Source organism: Salvelinus namaycush, chromosome 1, assembly GCF_016432855.1.
Source record: "Salvelinus namaycush isolate Seneca chromosome 1, SaNama_1.0, whole genome shotgun sequence".
In the NCBI taxonomy this organism is placed as follows: domain Eukaryota; kingdom Metazoa; phylum Chordata; class Actinopteri; order Salmoniformes; family Salmonidae; genus Salvelinus; species Salvelinus namaycush.
Genome location: NC_052307.1, coordinates 7,710,998 through 7,727,953, shown reverse-complemented (window position 1 = coordinate 7,727,953; position 16,956 = coordinate 7,710,998). Strand labels below are relative to the sequence as shown.

Below are 16,956 nucleotides of genomic sequence, written 5' to 3'. Positions count from 1 at the left end.
CAAAACATATTTTACATAGGTTTAAAGATTAACTTCTTGTGAATCCAACCACGGTGTCAGATTTAAAAAATGCTTTACGGCGAAAGCATACCTTACGATTATTTGAGAACATAGCCCAGCTGACAAATCATTACAAACAGTAACCAGCTAAGTAGAAGAGTTACACAAGTCAGAAATAGAGATAAAATTAATCCCTTACCTTTGATGATCTTCATATGGTTGCATTTAGCAGAAATTCATTTACTCATTTACTCATTCAGACTGCTCTTACTTCCTCATTTTTCAGAATACAAACCTGAAACAATTTCTAAAGACTGTTGACATCTAGTGGAAGGCATAGGAATTGCAATTTGAGTCCTAAGTCAATGGATACTGTAATGGCATTGAATAGAAAACTACAAAACCCCCCAAAAAACGACTTCCCGAATGGATTTTTCTCAGGTTTTCGCCTGCCAAATCAGTTCTGTTATACTCACAGACACTATTTTAACAGTTTTGGAAACTTTAGAGTGTTTTCTATCCATATCTACCAGTGATATGCATATCATATCTTCTGGGCCCGAGAAGCAGGCAGTTTCATTTGGGCATGCTTTTCATCCAAAATTCCAAATGCTGCCCCCTACCCTAGAGAAGATAACTGCCTTGTTCAGGAGCAGAACGACAGATTTTTACCTTGTCAGCTCGGGGATTTGATCTTGCAACCTTTCGGTTACAAATCCAACACTCTAACCACTAGACTACCTGCCGCCCGTTTCGATGTCTTCACTATTATTCTACAATGTAAAAAAAAAAGTCAAAATAAAGAAAACTCCTTGAATGAGTAGGCTTGTCCAAACTTTTGACTGGTACTGTTTATACTGTATATTATGTGTATAATGTGTGTATTTATGTTGTATAGTACAGGGCACATTTGGAAAAGAGACCTAGGTCTCAATATGTCTTCCCTGTTAAAAATGTTAATATAAATATACTTATTTTGACCAGGCTCTGGTCTAAAGTAGTGCATTATATAGGGAATAGGGTGCCTTTCGGGATTTAGACCTCAGATTAATTCCTTGTTGGATTAGGAGGAGCTCAGATTGCTACAGCATTTCAGCAGAACTCTTTTTTGCGTCATGTGGATAGCTAGACTCAAAGAAACCCCTGACAGATGTCTTAATTAACACTCTCTCAGCCCACACACACACACACACACACACACACACACACACACACACACACACACACACACACACACACACACACACACACACACACACACACACACACACACACACACACACACACACACACATACACACACACACACACATCCCCCAATATACATTCCACTGGGGTACAAATCAGCTCCATCTGCATATAAAACACTTCTATAGTTTCTGATGAGAGACAGACGGGTTGGAGTTGACAGACAGTCTTTCTGGACTCTACAGAGCGGGTGTAAGGGGGAGTTAGTGCGAGTTAGTGTGAGTTAACGGGAGTTAGTGCAAGTGAGTTAGTGAGAATTAATGGGAGTTAGTGGGAGTTAGTGCAAGTTAGTTAGCTGGGAGTTAGCAGGCATTAGCGGCTCTGACCTGGTTTCTCTGGCCCCACACTGCGTCAGCATACCGCTCTGCCCTGTGAAGTCGTCTCTCTAGGTCTCTCAGCTAGGACGCTCTGCCTCTGTGATCCTCGTCTTTCCGGCTCCGCGCCACCCACGCCATCTGACACTCATACAGAAGAAGGAAGGGGAATGAGAGGAGCAGCTGGAGCCCACCCTCTCCTCTCCTCTCCTCTCCTCTCCTCTCCTCTCCTCTCCTCTCCTCTCCTCTCCTCTCCTCTCCTCTCCTCTCCTCTCCTCTCCTCTCCTCTCCTCTCCTCTACTCTCATCTCATCTCATCTCCTTTGCTCACCTCTACTCTCATCTCATCTCCTTTGCTCACCTCTACTCTCCTCTCCTCTCCTCTCCTCTGCTCTCCTCTACTCACCTCTGCTCTCCTCTGCTCACCTCTCATCTCCTCTGCTCACCTCTCATCTCCTCTGCTCTCCTCTCCTCTGCTCTCCTCTCCTCTCCTCTCCTCTCCTCTCCTCTCCTCTCCTCTCCTCTCCTCTCCTCTCCTCTCCTCTCCTCTCCTCTCCTCTCCTCTGCTCTCCTCTACTCTCCTCTCCTCTCATCTTATCTCCTTTGCTCACCTCTACTCTCCTCTCCTCTCCTCTGCTCACCTCTCATCTCCTCTGCTCACCTCTCATCTCCTCTGCTCACCTCTCATCTCCTCTGCTCACCTCTCATCTCCTCTGCTCTCATCTCCTTTCCTCTCCTCTCCTCTGCTCTCCTCTACTCTCCCCTCATCTCCTTTGCTCACCTCTCATCTCCTCTGCTCACCTCTCATCTCCTCTGCTCACCTCTCATCTCCTCTGCTCTCATCTCCTCTTCTCACCTCTCCTCTCCTCTGCTCTCCTCTACTCTCCTCTCATCTCCTTTGCTCACCTCTCATCTCCTCTACTCTCCTCTGCTCTCCTCTACTCTCCTCTCATCTCCTTTGCTCACCTCTCATCTCCTCTACTCTCCTCTCATCTCCTTTGCTCACCTCTCATCTCCTCTGCTCACCTCTCATCTCCTCTACTCTCCTCTCATCTCCTCTCCTCTCCTCTCATCTCCTTTGCTCACCTCACCTCTCATCTCCTCTGCTCACCTCTCATCTCCTCTGCTCTCCTCTCATCTCCTCTGCTCTCATCTCCTTTCCTCTCCTCTGCTCTGCTCTCCTCTACTCTCCTCTCCTCTCCTCTGCTTTCCTCTCCTCTCATCTCCTCTGCTCTGCTCTCCTCTCCTCTCATCTCATCTCATCTCCCCTGCTCACCTCTCATCTCCTCTGCTCTCATCTCCTCTGCTCACCTCTTATCTCCTCTCCTCTGCTTTGCTCTGCTCTAATCTCCTTTCCTCTTCTCTCCTTTGCTCTCATCTCCTCTCCTCTCCTCTGCTCTCATCTCCTCTCCTCTGCTCTCCTCTTTCTCCTCTCCTCTGCTCTCCTCTTTCTCCTCTCCTCTGCTCTCCTCTTATTTCCTCTCCTCTCCTCCACTCTCCGTCATTCTCCTCTCCTCTCCTCTCCTCTCCTCTCCTCTCCTCTCCTCTCCTCTCCTCTCCTCTCCTCTCCTCTCCTCTCCTCTCCTCTCCTCTCCTCTCCTCTCCTCTCCTCTCCTCTCCTCTCACCTCAGGAGCCCTGTATTGGTACTGTATACCTCAGCCTCAGTTTCCCCACATGAGTTAATGTAGCACTTCATACAATCTGGCATATTCAGCCTTGCTTGCGTCCTGACTGAACCCTCCCTCCCCCCCGTACCTCCCTCTCTCCCTCCCCCTCCCCCTCCCCCTTGCCTCCCTCCCTCTGTAAGAGCTCCATAATAAGCATTTGTACTATGGCTGACTGTAAAACAACACATTTCACTGCACCTATATGGTGTATGTGACAATAAAACATTATTATTGTTTTTTTATACACATGCACTCTTTATAATCGATCCCCTCTTTTCGTGTATCACCTTCTATAAATGGGAATGTACGAATGGATCGGCAGTGTTTGGTGTGGAAGGAAGGCCTCTTAAACAATTGATTTAACCTAGCCATGTAGAAGTGTTCTCTAGAGGAAGGCCTCTTCAAAAACTGATTTAACCTAGCCATGTAGAAGTGTTCTCTAGAGGAAGACCTCTTCAAAAACTGATTTAACCTAGCCATGTAGAAGTGTTCTCTAGAGGAAAGGGGAGTGTCCTTGGTTAGTGGGGAGACCGGCTTCTCAGTCTACACACCTGCAGTTTTCAACGCCAAATCATCCTCCAAAGCTGAGGAGTGAGAGAGATATGAAGTCTGTTAAACAAGTGGACCTTTATTACTTCCTCAGTATGACCCTTGGTCTGTTTTCCTCGTCTTTCTATTCTGATCTGTGGTCAAGCGTGTAGCTATGGTAGATAGCAGATAATGATCTGTGGTCAGGCGTGTAGCTATGGTAGATAGCAGATAATGATCTGTGGTCAGGCGTGTAGTTACGGTAGATAGCAGATAATGATCTGTGGTCAGGCGTGTAGCTATGGTAGATAGCAGATAATGATCTGTGGTCAGGCGTGTAGTTACGGTAGATAGCAGATAATGATCTGTGGTCAGGCGTGTAGCTATGGTAGATAGCAGATAATGATCTGTGGTCAGGCGTGTAGCTATGGTAGATAGCAGATAATGATCTGTGGTCAGGCGTGTAGCTATGGTAGATAGCAGATAATGATCTGTGGTCAGGCGTGTAGCTATGGTAGATAGCAGATAATGATCTGTGGTCAGGCGTGTAGTTACGGTAGATAGCAGATAATGATCTGTGGTCAGGCGTGTAGTTATGGTAGATAGCAGATAATGATCTGTGGTCAGGCATGTAGTTACGGTAGATAGCAGATAATGATCTGTGGTCAGGCGTGTAGCTATGGTAGATAGCAGATAATGATCTGTGGTCAGGCGTGTAGTTATGGTAGATAGCAGATAATGATCTGTGGTCAGGCGTGTAGCTATGGTAGATAGCAGATAATGATCTGTGGTCAGGCGTGTAGTTATGGTAGATAGCAGATAATGATCTGTGGTCAGGCATGTAGCTATGGTAGATAGCAGATAATGATCTGTGGTCAGGCATGTAGCTATGGTAGATAGCAGATAATGATCTGTGGTCAGGCGTGTAGCTATGGTAGATAGCAGATAATGATCTGTGGTCAGGCGTGTAGTTACGGTAGATAGCAGATAATGATCTGTGGTCAGGCGTGTAGCTATGGTAGATAGCAGATAATGATCTGTGGTCAGGCGTGTAGCTATGGTAGATAGCAGATAATGATCTGTGGTCAGGCGTGTAGCTATGGTAGATAGCAGATAATGATCTGTGGTCAGGCATGTAGTTACGGTAGATAGCAGATAATGATCTGTGGTCAGGCGTGTAGTTATGGTAGATAGCAGATAATGATCTGTGGTCAGGCATGTAGTTACGGTAGATAGCAGATAATGATCTGTGGTCAGGCGTGTAGCTATGGTAGATAGCAGATAATGATCTGTGGTCAGGCGTGTAGTTATGGTAGATAGCAGATAATGATCTGTGGTCAGGCGTGTAGCTATGGTAGATAGCAGATAATGATCTGTGGTCAGGCGTGTAGTTACGGTAGATAGCAGATAATGATCTGTGGTCAAGCGTGTAGCTATGGTAGATAGCAGATAATGATCTGTGGTCAGGCGTGTAGCTATGGTAGATAGCAGATAATGATCTGTGGTCAGGCGTGTAGCTATGGTAGATAGCAGATAATGATCTGTGGTCAGGCGTGTAGCTATGGTAGATAGCAGATAATGATCTGTGGTCAGGCGTGTAGCTATGGTAGATAGCAGATAATGATCTGTGGTCAGGCGTGTAGCTATGGTAGATAGCAGATAATGATCTGTGGTCAGGCATGTAGTTACGGTAGATAGCAGATAATGATCTGTGGTCAGGCGTGTAGTTATGGTAGATAGCAGATAATGATCTGTGGTCAGGCATGTAGTTACGGTAGATAGCAGATAATGATCTGTGGTCAGGCGTGTAGCTATGGTAGATTGCAGATAATGATCTGTGGTCAGGCGTGTAGCTATGGTAGATAGCAGATAATGATCTGTGGTCAGGCGTGTAGTTATGGTAGATAGCAGATAATGATCTGTGGTCAGGCGTGTAGCTATGGTAGATAGCAGATAATGATCTGTGGTCAGGCGTGTAGTTATGGTAGATAGCAGATAATGATCTGTGGTCAGGCGTGTAGCTATGGTAGATAGCAGATAATGATCTGTGGTCAGGCGTGTAGTTACGGTAGATAGCAGATAATGATCTGTGGTCAAGCGTGTAGCTATGGTAGATAGCAGATAATGATCTGTGGTCAGGCGTGTAGCTATGGTAGATAGCAGATAATGATCTGTGGTCAGGCGTGTAGTTATGGTAGATAGCAGATAATGATCTGTGGTCAGGCGTGTAGTTACGGTAGATAGCAGATAATGATCTGTGGTCAGGCGTGTAGTTACGGTAGATAGCAGATAATGATCTGTGGTCAGGCGTGTAGCTATGGTAGATAGCAGATAATGATCTGTGGTCAGGCGTGTAGCTATGGTAGATAGCAGATAATGATCTGTGGTCAGGCGTGTAGTTACGGTAGATAGCAGATAATGATCTGTGGTCAGGCGTGTAGCTATGGTAGATAGCAGATAATGATCTGTGGTCAGGCGTGTAGTTACGGTAGATAGCAGATAATGATCTGTGGTCAGGCGTGTAGCTATGGTAGATAGCAGATAATGATCTGTGGTCAGGCGTGTAGCTATGGTAGATAGCAGATAATGATCTGTGGTCAGGCGTGTAGCTATGGTAGATAGCAGATAATGATCTGTGGTCAGGCATGTAGTTACGGTAGATAGCAGATAATGATCTGTGGTCAGGCGTGTAGTTATGGTAGATAGCAGATAATGATCTGTGGTCAGGCATGTAGTTACGGTAGATAGCAGATAATGATCTGTGGTCAGGCGTGTAGCTATGGTAGATAGCAGATAATGATCTGTGGTCAGGCGTGTAGTTATGGTAGATAGCAGATAATGATCTGTGGTCAGGCGTGTAGCTATGGTAGATAGCAGATAATGATCTGTGGTCAGGCGTGTAGTTACGGTAGATAGCAGATAATGATCTGTGGTCAAGCGTGTAGCTATGGTAGATAGCAGATAATGATCTGTGGTCAGGCGTGTAGCTATGGTAGATAGCAGATAATGATCTGTGGTCAGGCGTGTAGTTATGGTAGATAGCAGATAATGATCTGTGGTCAGGCGTGTAGTTACGGTAGATAGCAGATAATGATCTGTGGTCAGGCGTGTAGTTATGGTAGATAGCAGATAATGATCTGTGGTCAGGCGTGTAGTTATGGTAGATAGCAGATAATGATCTGTGGTCAGGCGTGTAGCTATGGTAGATTGCAGATAATGATCTGTGGTCAGGCGTGTAGCTATGGTAGATAGCAGATAATGATCTGTGGTCAGGCGTGTAGCTATGGTAGATAGCAGATAATGGTCTGTGGTCAGGCGTGTAGCTATGGTAGATAGCAGATAATGATCTGTGGTCAGGCGTGTAGCTATGGTAGATAGCAGATAATGATCTGTGGTCAGGCGTGTAGCTATGGTAGATAGCAGATAATGATCTGTGGTCAGGCGTGTAGCTATGGTAGATAGCAGATAATGATCTGTGGTCAGGCGTGTAGCTATGGTAGATAGCAGATAATGATCTGTGGTCAGGCGTGTAGCTATGGTAGATAGCAGATAATGATCTGTGGTCAGGCATGTAGCTATGGTAGATAGCAGATAATGATCTGTGGTCAGGCGTGTAGCTATGGTAGATAGCAGATAATGATCTGTGGTCAGGCGTGTAGTTACGGTAGATAGCAGATAATGATCTGTGGTCAGGCGTGTAGCTATGGTAGATAGCAGATAATGATCTGTGGTCAGGCGTGTAGCTATGGTAGATTGCAGATAATGATCTGTGGTCAGGCGTGTAGCTATGGTAGATTGCAGATAATGATCTGTGGTCAGGCGTGTAGTTATGGTAGATAGCAGATAATGATCTGTGGTCAGGCGTGTAGTTACGGTAGATAGCAGATAATGATCTGTGGTCAGGCGTGTAGCTATGGTAGATAGCAGATAATGATCTGTGGTCAGGCGTGTAGCTATGGTAGATAGCAGATAATGATCTGTGGTCAGGCATGTAGCTATGGTAGATAGCAGATAATGATCTGTGGTCAGGCGTGTAGCTATGGTAGATAGCAGATAATGATCTGTGGTCAGGCGTGTAGCTATGGTAGATAGCAGATAATGATCTGTGGTCAGGCGTGTAGTTACGGTAGATAGCAGATAATGATCTGTGGTCAGGCGTGTAGTTATGGTAGATAGCAGATAATGATCTGTGGTCAGGCGTGTAGCTATGGTAGATAGCAGATAATGATCTGTGGTCAGGCGTGTAGCTATGGTAGATAGCAGATAATGATCTGTGGTCAGGCGTGTAGCTATGGTAGATAGCAGATAATGCAGGGAGCATTGTAGACAGGGCACCAGTCTGTTTGTGCCATCATGCCACTCCTTGCCACTCCTTTTCATGACAAACATGAAGAGCTGAAACATACTGATACCCAGGATAGCAGCATTGTGAGTGGATGACATGACTGTTTGGTGTCCCCTGTCTGTCTGTCTGTCTGTCCCTCCTTCTCAGCGGTTCAGTCCTGTGAAGGAACTGGCTCCTCCTGTAGGTATGTACAATGACCCGCGCTGTGCTCTAGAGATCCTCAAGAAGACCACTGGAATGCAGAGAAATCCCTTTGGCCTGACTGCATTTCGGTTCCTTCCTGACAACCGGAAACAGTCCACTCCAGGTGTGTCTGTGTTTGTGTATAATATATATCCACAACACACTCTGTCTCCCCCACACCTCTCAAACACTCCCCGTTACTCACATCGCTGACCCAGTGTGTGTTTATGTACTTAACGGCCGGGCGAATGTTTTATGGCTGATACATGGTGGCAGTACATCATCTGGAAATACTGCCATTTGCCAAGTGCATAAATGCCCGGCATAGATAGATGGTTAAAGGTAGTTTCAGTGATGACTGAAACGTCAGTCCGTGTGAAGTAGAGCTTTTATGTATTGTAGTGTTAGTGTGTGTACAGGGAGAGATTTAATGTATCAAGGTAGGCGCCGGGTAATCGAACAGTCATTCCCCCACATTTATCCATTTACTGCCTCTCTTACACAACACGTCAACACAGTCCCCACCCCCGCCTGTGTTAATGCTCTGCTCCCACCTCAGGTCCTGGGGCCTATAATATGTTTGAATATGGCCTGGCCCAGGACAGCATGAAAAAGGCTTACCTAGAGAGTACCAGGAAGGGAGGCTTCGGTTCGACAGCCCAACGCAGTCTCGTGCTCCACAACAATGACGAGGTCCCTGGGCCGGGCCAGTACAAGGTAGGACTTTTGCTCTCAGCACTGCTAGAAAGACAAGCCCATGATCTGATCTGTGGTGTGGTAGAACCATGGGGATTATTACAGAGCTCAGCAAACACTCTCATCTCCTGTGTGTGTGTGTGTGTGTGTGTGTGTGTGTGTGTGTGTGTGTGTGTGTGTGTGTGTGTGTGTGTGTGTGTGTGTGTGTGTGTGTGTGTGTGTGTGTGTGTGTGTGTGTGTGTGTGTGTGTGTGTGTGTGTGTGTGTGTGTGTGTCTAGGTGGAGAAGAAGACAGAGGAGCTGTACAAGAAGCAGCACACAGCAGCATTCAAGTCGGCCACAGAACGACTGGCCATATCCCTGGTGGCTAAAGTAAGACTACGGGGCATTGATTCATCACACACACACACACACCACCAGCACGGACTCAGCATGCATGCTGTGATACAGCTGTTTAGAACAGGCATCAAGTCAGCATGTGAACTAAGGAGAGTATCAAAAACATAGAGTCAGAAAGCTTTCACAATAGATACTCCACCTTCCCTCAGAACGGCATTCTCTAGTCTGCTAAGAAAGTTTCAATTATAAATGACCAACCTGTAAACACACACACACACACACACACACACACACACACACACACACACACACACACACACACACACACACACACACACACACACACACACACACACACACACACAAACTCATTCGCTGAAGGTCTGAGGCTTTGTGCTGCTGTTAGTGTGTGTGTGTGTGTGTGTGTGTGTGTATGTGTGCAGCAGTTCAGTGGGAGTAATAAGCATGGGTTTAAGCTCTCCTCTCTAAATAGTGCATCTCAGCTGGCAGCATTTGTCCCAGGTTGTCCTGAAGCTCAGCCAGAGCACGCTGCTCCCTCTGTCAACACTGACAATTTATTCCACGCACAACGCCGTCCCCATTCCCCCCCATATTGATCAATTCCGGACCATCATAAAACGAGACGTGTAATTAATTTCTCTCCCAGCAAGTTGCTTCTCTTATTAATCAACTTTAACAGCTGTATGTTGTGTCACAAATGGCACCCTATTCCCTGTGTAGTGCACTACTTTAGACCAGAGCCCTATGGCACCCTATTCCCTGTGTAGTGCACTACTTTAGACCAGAGCCCTATGGCACCCTTTCCCCTGTGTAGTTCACTACTTTTGACCAGACAGTGTTAGCTAGCTGTAGTTTATGCATTCAGTACTAGATTCATTCTCTGATCCTTTGATTGGGTGGAAAACATGTCAGTCATGCTGCAATAGCTCTTATAGGCTGGAGGACATCCTCTGGAAGTTGTCATAATTACTGTGTAAGTCTATGGAAGGGGGTGAGAACCATGAGCCTCCTAGGATTTGTATTGAAGTCAATGTACCCAGAGGAGGACGGAAGCTAGCTGTCCTCCGGCTACACCATGGTGCTACTCTACAGAGTGTCGTTGAGGCTACTGTAGACCTTCTTTGCAAAATAGTGTGTTTTAATCAGTTATTTGGTGACATATGATTATATTTAGTATAGTTTTATCTAAAAATTATAACTTTTTTAATGTTTTACAATTACATTTTTTATTAAATTCACTGAGGAGGATGGTCCTCCCCTTCCTTCTCTGAGGAGCCTCTACGGTATGACTAGGGACAGTTTTATGTGGAGGTTTCTTTGACCGGTATTTCCAGCATTATCCACTAGGTTTGCTGCAGGTAGAAAATAGTAATAAATGTTCTTTAATTGACACAAGCTGTCTCCAATCAGTCAATCATTCTATCTATCTATCTATCTATCTATCTATCTATCTATCTATCTATCTATCTATCTATCTATCTATCTATCTATCTATCTATCTATCTATCTATCTATCTATCTATCTATCTATCTATCTATCTATCTATCTATCTATCTATCTATCTATCTATCTATCTATCTATCTATCAATGTCTGGTTGTACGTGAGTGTTTCAAGACTTTAATTTTGACAGGTCGTTGCAAAGGTTATATACAGTGCATTCGGAAAAGTATTCAGACCCCTTCACTTTTTCCACATTTTGTTACGGTACAGCCTTATTCTTAAATCAGACCCTTTACTCAGTACTATGTTATAACACCTTTGGCAGCGAATACAGCCTCGAGTCTTCTTGAGTATGATGCTACAAGCTTGGCACACCTGTATGTGGAGAGTTTCTCCCATTCTTCTCTGCAGATCCTCTCAAGCTACATCAGGTTGGGTGGGGAGCGTCGCTGCACAGCTATTTTCAGGTCTCTCCAGAGATGTTCAATCAGGTTCAAGTCCGGGCTCTGGCTGGGCCACTCAAGGACATTCAGAGACTTGTCCCGAAGCCACTCCTTAGTTGTCTTGGATGTGTGCTTAGGGTCGTTGTCCTATTGGAAGGTGAACCTTCACCCCAGTCTAAGGTCCTGAGCGCTCTGGAGCAGGTTTTAATCAAGATCTCTCTGTACTTTGCTCCGTTCATCTTTCCCTCGATCCGGACTAATCTCCCAGTCCCTGTCGATGAAAAACATCCCCACAGCATGATGCTGCCACCACCATACTTCACCGTAGGGATGGTGCCAGGTTTCCTCCAGATGTGATGCTTGGCATTCCGGCCAAAGAGTTCAATCTTGGTTTCATCAGACAAGAGAATCTTGTTTCTCATGATCTGAGAGTCCTTTAGGTGCCTTTTGGCAAACTCATAGTGTGCTGTCATGTGCCTTTTACTGATGAGTGGCTTCCGTCTGGCCACTCTACCATAAAGGCCTGATTGGTGGAGTGCTGCAGAGATGGTTGCCCTTCTGGAAGGTTCTCCCATCTCCACAGAGGAACTCTGGAGCTCTGTCAGAGTGACCATCGGGTTCTTGGTCACTTCCCTGACCAAGGCCCTTGTCCCCCAATTGCTCAGTTTGGCCTTCTCAAAACTTCTCAAAACTCCTCAAAACTTCTTCCATTTAAGAATGATATGATATATAGAATGGCCACTGTGTTCTTGGGGACCTTCAATGGGGACCTTGGGGACCCAGATCTGTGATTCAACACGATCCTGTCTCTGAGCTCTACAGACAATTCCTTCGACCTCATGGCTTGGTTTTTGCTTCAGAGATGCACTGTCAACTGTGGGACCTTATATAGACAGGTGTGTGCCTTTCCAAATCATTTCCAATCAATTGAATTTACCACAGGTGGACACCAATCAAGTTGTAGAAACATCTCATGGATGATCAATGGAAATAGGATGCACCTGAGCTCAATTTCGAGTCTCATAGCAAAGGGTCTGAATACTTATGTAGATATGGTATTTCTGTTTTAAATCTTTAATAAATTAGATAAAATTTCAAAAAATCTGCTTTTGATTTGTCATTGTGGGGTATTGTTTGAAGATTGATTAGGAAAGCATTTTAGGGGCGGCAGGTAGCCTAGTGGTTAGAGCAGGTAGCCTAGTGGTTAGAGCAGGTAGCCTAGTGGTTAGAGCAGGTAGCCTAGTGGTTAGAGCGTTGACCCCTAACCGAGAGGTTGCTAGATCGAATCCCTGAGCTGACAAGGTAAAGATCTGTCGTTCTGCACCTGAACAAGGTGTTCCTAGGCCGTCATTGTAAATAAGAATTTGTTCTTAACTGACTTGCCTAGTTAAATAAAGGTTAAATAAAATTAAATAAAGCCAGGGAAAGGGTTGGTGTAGTGCAACAACCTTAAACCAACACCTAGTGAGCTCATCAAGAGGTTTGGACCTCTTGGCGTAAAGGTTAAGGTGTTGGCTTGACAGTCACTGGACCTGGGTTTGAGTCCCGGTCGGGTCACACATCAACAGTCATCCTACACCACGGCGCCATTCGTTTGGGGAATAAAAACATTTAATATTCCATCAAACAACATAATTTGCCGTTTAATCTCATAGCCAGTGTTTGACAATGAAGTCAAATGAAGGAGGATTTTATGTGATGACTATTTCTTCATTGTCAGAGCGTCCGTGATTATGATGAGACTGACTGTTTTCCTGTTTACTATTTCTGTTCCCCTACCCCCCTGTTGTCTTCTCCTACCCCCCTGTTGTCTTCTCCTACCCCCCTGTTGTCTTCTCCTACCCCCCTGTTGTCTTCTCCTACCCCCCTGTTGTCTTCTCCTACCCCCCTGTTGTCTTCTCCTAAACACATGCGTGTGCTCACGCGCACACACACGTGCACGCAGACACACACGCGCACACACACGCGCACACACGCGCACACACACGCGCACACACACACACACACACACACACACACACACACACACACACACACACACACACACACACACACACACACACACACACACACACACACACACACACACACACACACACACACACACACACACGGTGGGTCTGAACAGATTCCTATGTGGAGCTGGATCTGAGAGAGTTGTAATAACGCCATGCTGGGCCTCCTTTATGGGCAGTTAATGAAAAACCCCGAGACGCCGCAGCAGTTAGCGCCGTGCTGCGGCTCTCCTTCCCCCTGTATCCCACAGCGATGGATATTAAAAGTGTCTAATCAGTGTATAATCAGGCCGCTTCTATCAAAGAAGGGACTATGTGATGTGGGGGAGAACAAAAAAGAGAAAAACCTCATCTCTTACTATCCCTTTCCTCTGTACTTCTTAAGCTTGAATTCAAAAGAGGTCAAACATGATTTATTTTTTTGCGAGACGGTTCGACTGTGCTTTGTGTAAAATGGAGATCCGTGCGCTGCTGCATAACACAGAAAAACAGGTCAGTGTTTTTCCACTTTCTGTATAATCCTTTTTCGATAACGCAATTCAGAAGGACTGTCCCTATTGTATTCTGTATTCCTCTTCTTCTTTAAATCATCATCCAAAGTCCTATATGGGTTCTGGTCAATAGCAGTGCACTGTATAGGGAATAGGGTTCCGTTTGAGACGTATCTCTTTTCTTATTGGAGAAATGACAGAAATGATGGTATCACAAATGATAAGAAGCAACTGGGCTCAAATGAATGAAGAACCCTGTAGATAATGGCTCTGACCCCCAGACACAGAGGTTAGGGACTAGCCAGAGGGATAGTCCAATTTCATTTAGGGCTGATGCTTGCCCTTGGGCACAATTCTTTACATCTATAGATCAGTGATATTTCTTCCCTCGCCCCACCCGGAGAAGAAAGCATTGTGTTTGAGCACTGAGCAGTGATTGCCAATATCATTCTGCTGTTGTGTAGCCATGTACAATCTGGAGCTGCGGGTATATTACAGAGAGCTGTACCTCACAGCATTACACCTTTCTACCAGCCGCCACCAAAGTAACCAGCTGAGAATATCATCCCTGTTGGTCAAAACACGGCTGCTAAAACTTTAATATCCGTTATGCATACGAGGAAGGAACGAAACGTACGTTTTGATGTTTCTTGTCAATCTAAGCGTTGTTATGGAAAGAGACAGAATATGAGGAGAACACGGGCCAGCTACTAATAGGTACTGACTAAGTCAAGGTTAAGTATATCAACGCTGTGGTGATGACAGGGAATGGAAAAATCATTTGTTCTCTGTCCCCTGCAACAGGCCCGTGAGCACGTAATCTATTCAATTAGAGTGGCCGGAAATAATTAGAAGTCTTGCTAAACATACATTTATTGAACAAGAGTTGCATCGATTTAATTACCGTCGTGCAGAGAAGCAAAACGAGCAATAGCAGATCCACCACAGAAGAAATTATGCCATTTGCCACAGAGAGAGAGAGGAGAGAGAGTGGGTATGAGAGAGAGAGTGGGTATGAGAGAGAGGATAGAGAGAGAGTGTGGGTATTAGAGAGAGAGAGAGAGAGAGAGAGAGTGGGTATTAGCGAGAGAGAGAGTGAGAGTTCACATGTGGGTATGAGAGAAAGGAGCGAGAGAGAGGGTATTAGAGAGAGAGAGAGTGGGTATGAGAAAGAGTGGGTATGAGAGAAAGGAGAGAGAGAGTGGGTATTAGAGAGAAAGAGAGAGAGAGTGGGTATGAGAGAGATATTGGGTGAGAGAAAAGAGAGAGAGTGGATATTAGAGAAAGGAGCAAGAGAGAGAGAGAGGGTATTAGAGAGAGAGAGAGGGTATTAGAGAGAGAGAGAGAGGGTATTAGAGAGCGAGAAAGTGGGTATGAGAGAGAGAGTCGGTATGCGAGAGAGTGGGTATGAAAGAAAGGAGAGAGAGTGAGTGACTGTTATAGAGAGAGAGAGTGAGTTTTATAGAGAGAGACAGAAAGAGAGGGTATTAGAGAGAGAGAGAGAGAGAGAGTTTGTGCATGTTTGCCTATGCTTACTGAACAGTATGTGTTTCCCAATGTGTGTGTGTGTGTGTGTGTGTGTGTGTGTGTGTGTGTGTGTGTGTGTGTGTGTGTGTGTGTGTGTGTGTGTGTGTGTGTGTGTGTGTGTGTGTGTGTGTGTGTGTGTGTGTGTGTGTGTGTGTGTGTGCTTGCACACATTACAGTCTTGAAGTATTCAACTTGTAAAACAAATGCAACACGCTGCCTACATGCTGCCAGTGCTCGAGGCAACAGTTAGTCCTGAGAGGCATCTGCGTCCGTCTCTCAGCATGCTTACCTTAGGGACAATTCCTTGTCCTTCAGACAGTATGCACCCGCTTCTCCATCTGGAAGTTTCATTCAAATCGTGCACGGGGGGAGTTATCTTTTTTCTAAAACCTGAAACAGCTTTTTCCTGAAGTCTAGAGTCATAATCATTGTATATGTATATTGTAATAGGTTATCTAAGCATACTTCTTTACCTGTTCAATTGTCATTTGAATTAATGAAGCACATTGATTCTTTAAGAACCTTTTCCCTACCTTAAGAGATTAGTACAACTGTCACACTGGTATATAGTATTATAACCCAATAATGAAATAGATTGGAGTATTTTCTAAAGTCTATCAACCTTGTCAGCAGGCCTGGCAGCTGAGATAGTTAGACAAGCTACTCTAGCTTGAAATGGCTTGGTAGCTAGTTATGAAGTTGAGAGATTGGGAACCTATCTAACTGACTAGCTAATGCCAACTTCATAACATTGCTAGGTGGCTCGTATTACAGAGAAACAACAGAACATGTTTGTTTGATCTATTCATCAAGAAGGAATCAATAGACTACATAGCTTGATCAAATGAATTTACAACCTCCTGCAAGTCCTGACCATCACCGGCAGGTTAAGTCAAATCAAACTCTGTGTGTGTCTCTCTCTCTCTCCTCCTCTCATGATACTGGCTGCATGCATATCTTTGCTCCATGGTGCACCTTGGAAGGAACCACTTACCTAGAAGAATGGGGGGGGGGGATACTCTTTGCCCGGTCCAGCTGACAGATCGTTTTTATAAATAATTATGATAAAGCTTAAAATGAAGTTTAGTAATTAATTTAAAGGAGCAATATGCGGAAATAGCTCCGCCATTTCGTGGTTGCTAAAATTCTATTCGTTTCCCTAATTTCAGTTCATGTGACAAAACAAGCAATGTGTAGTGTAGAGAATCATTGCACCATCTAAACCGCTGTGAGAGAAGTTTTCCATCACCAAAAATATAGTATTTTCAGCTGTTTGAAGCTGCTGTACAAAACCAGAAGTAAAAGACACAAAAACAAAACTTAAGAACAGGGAGCATAGAAATAGCGCACATAGAATAGATCTACTGCTTCTTAGACTTGCTTTCAATGAGAATGACATATCTATAACTCACTTTTCTATGTGAATTTGGTCAGGTTGCCCACAAATGTACATATTGCAGCATTAAACTAAAAAAACAACAACACAGGACAAATCTGGGGGGGGGGGGCATGTTCCCTTATGCCCGCTGGTAAAGAGTTTCTAGTCATGGTTATGGCGTCCCATGGTGTTTGGGAAGGATGTGAGAGTTTGGTCATGCAGAGGCTCCTGGGGTTAATGTATGTACAGTATACTGACTATCAGGAGGAACTATTTACAGGGTTTGCAGGACTGAAGAAGAAGAAGGCTGTCTGAAAGA

The 16,956-nt window shown here is 45.0% G+C and overlaps 1 protein-coding gene across 1 annotated transcript in view; it reads left to right on the top strand.

Moving 5' to 3' along the window:
• stpg2 (sperm-tail PG-rich repeat containing 2) overlaps window positions 1–16,956 on the top strand; it is a 71,352-nt gene that overhangs the window by 19,333 nt on the left and 35,063 nt on the right. Inside the window, exons 8-10 of the mRNA XM_038996854.1 lie at window positions 8,250–8,409; window positions 8,845–9,002; window positions 9,260–9,352. Coding sequence (XP_038852782.1) covers window positions 8,250–8,409; window positions 8,845–9,002; window positions 9,260–9,352 — 411 coding nt within the window. The remainder of the gene's footprint in view (window positions 1–8,249; window positions 8,410–8,844; window positions 9,003–9,259; window positions 9,353–16,956) is intronic.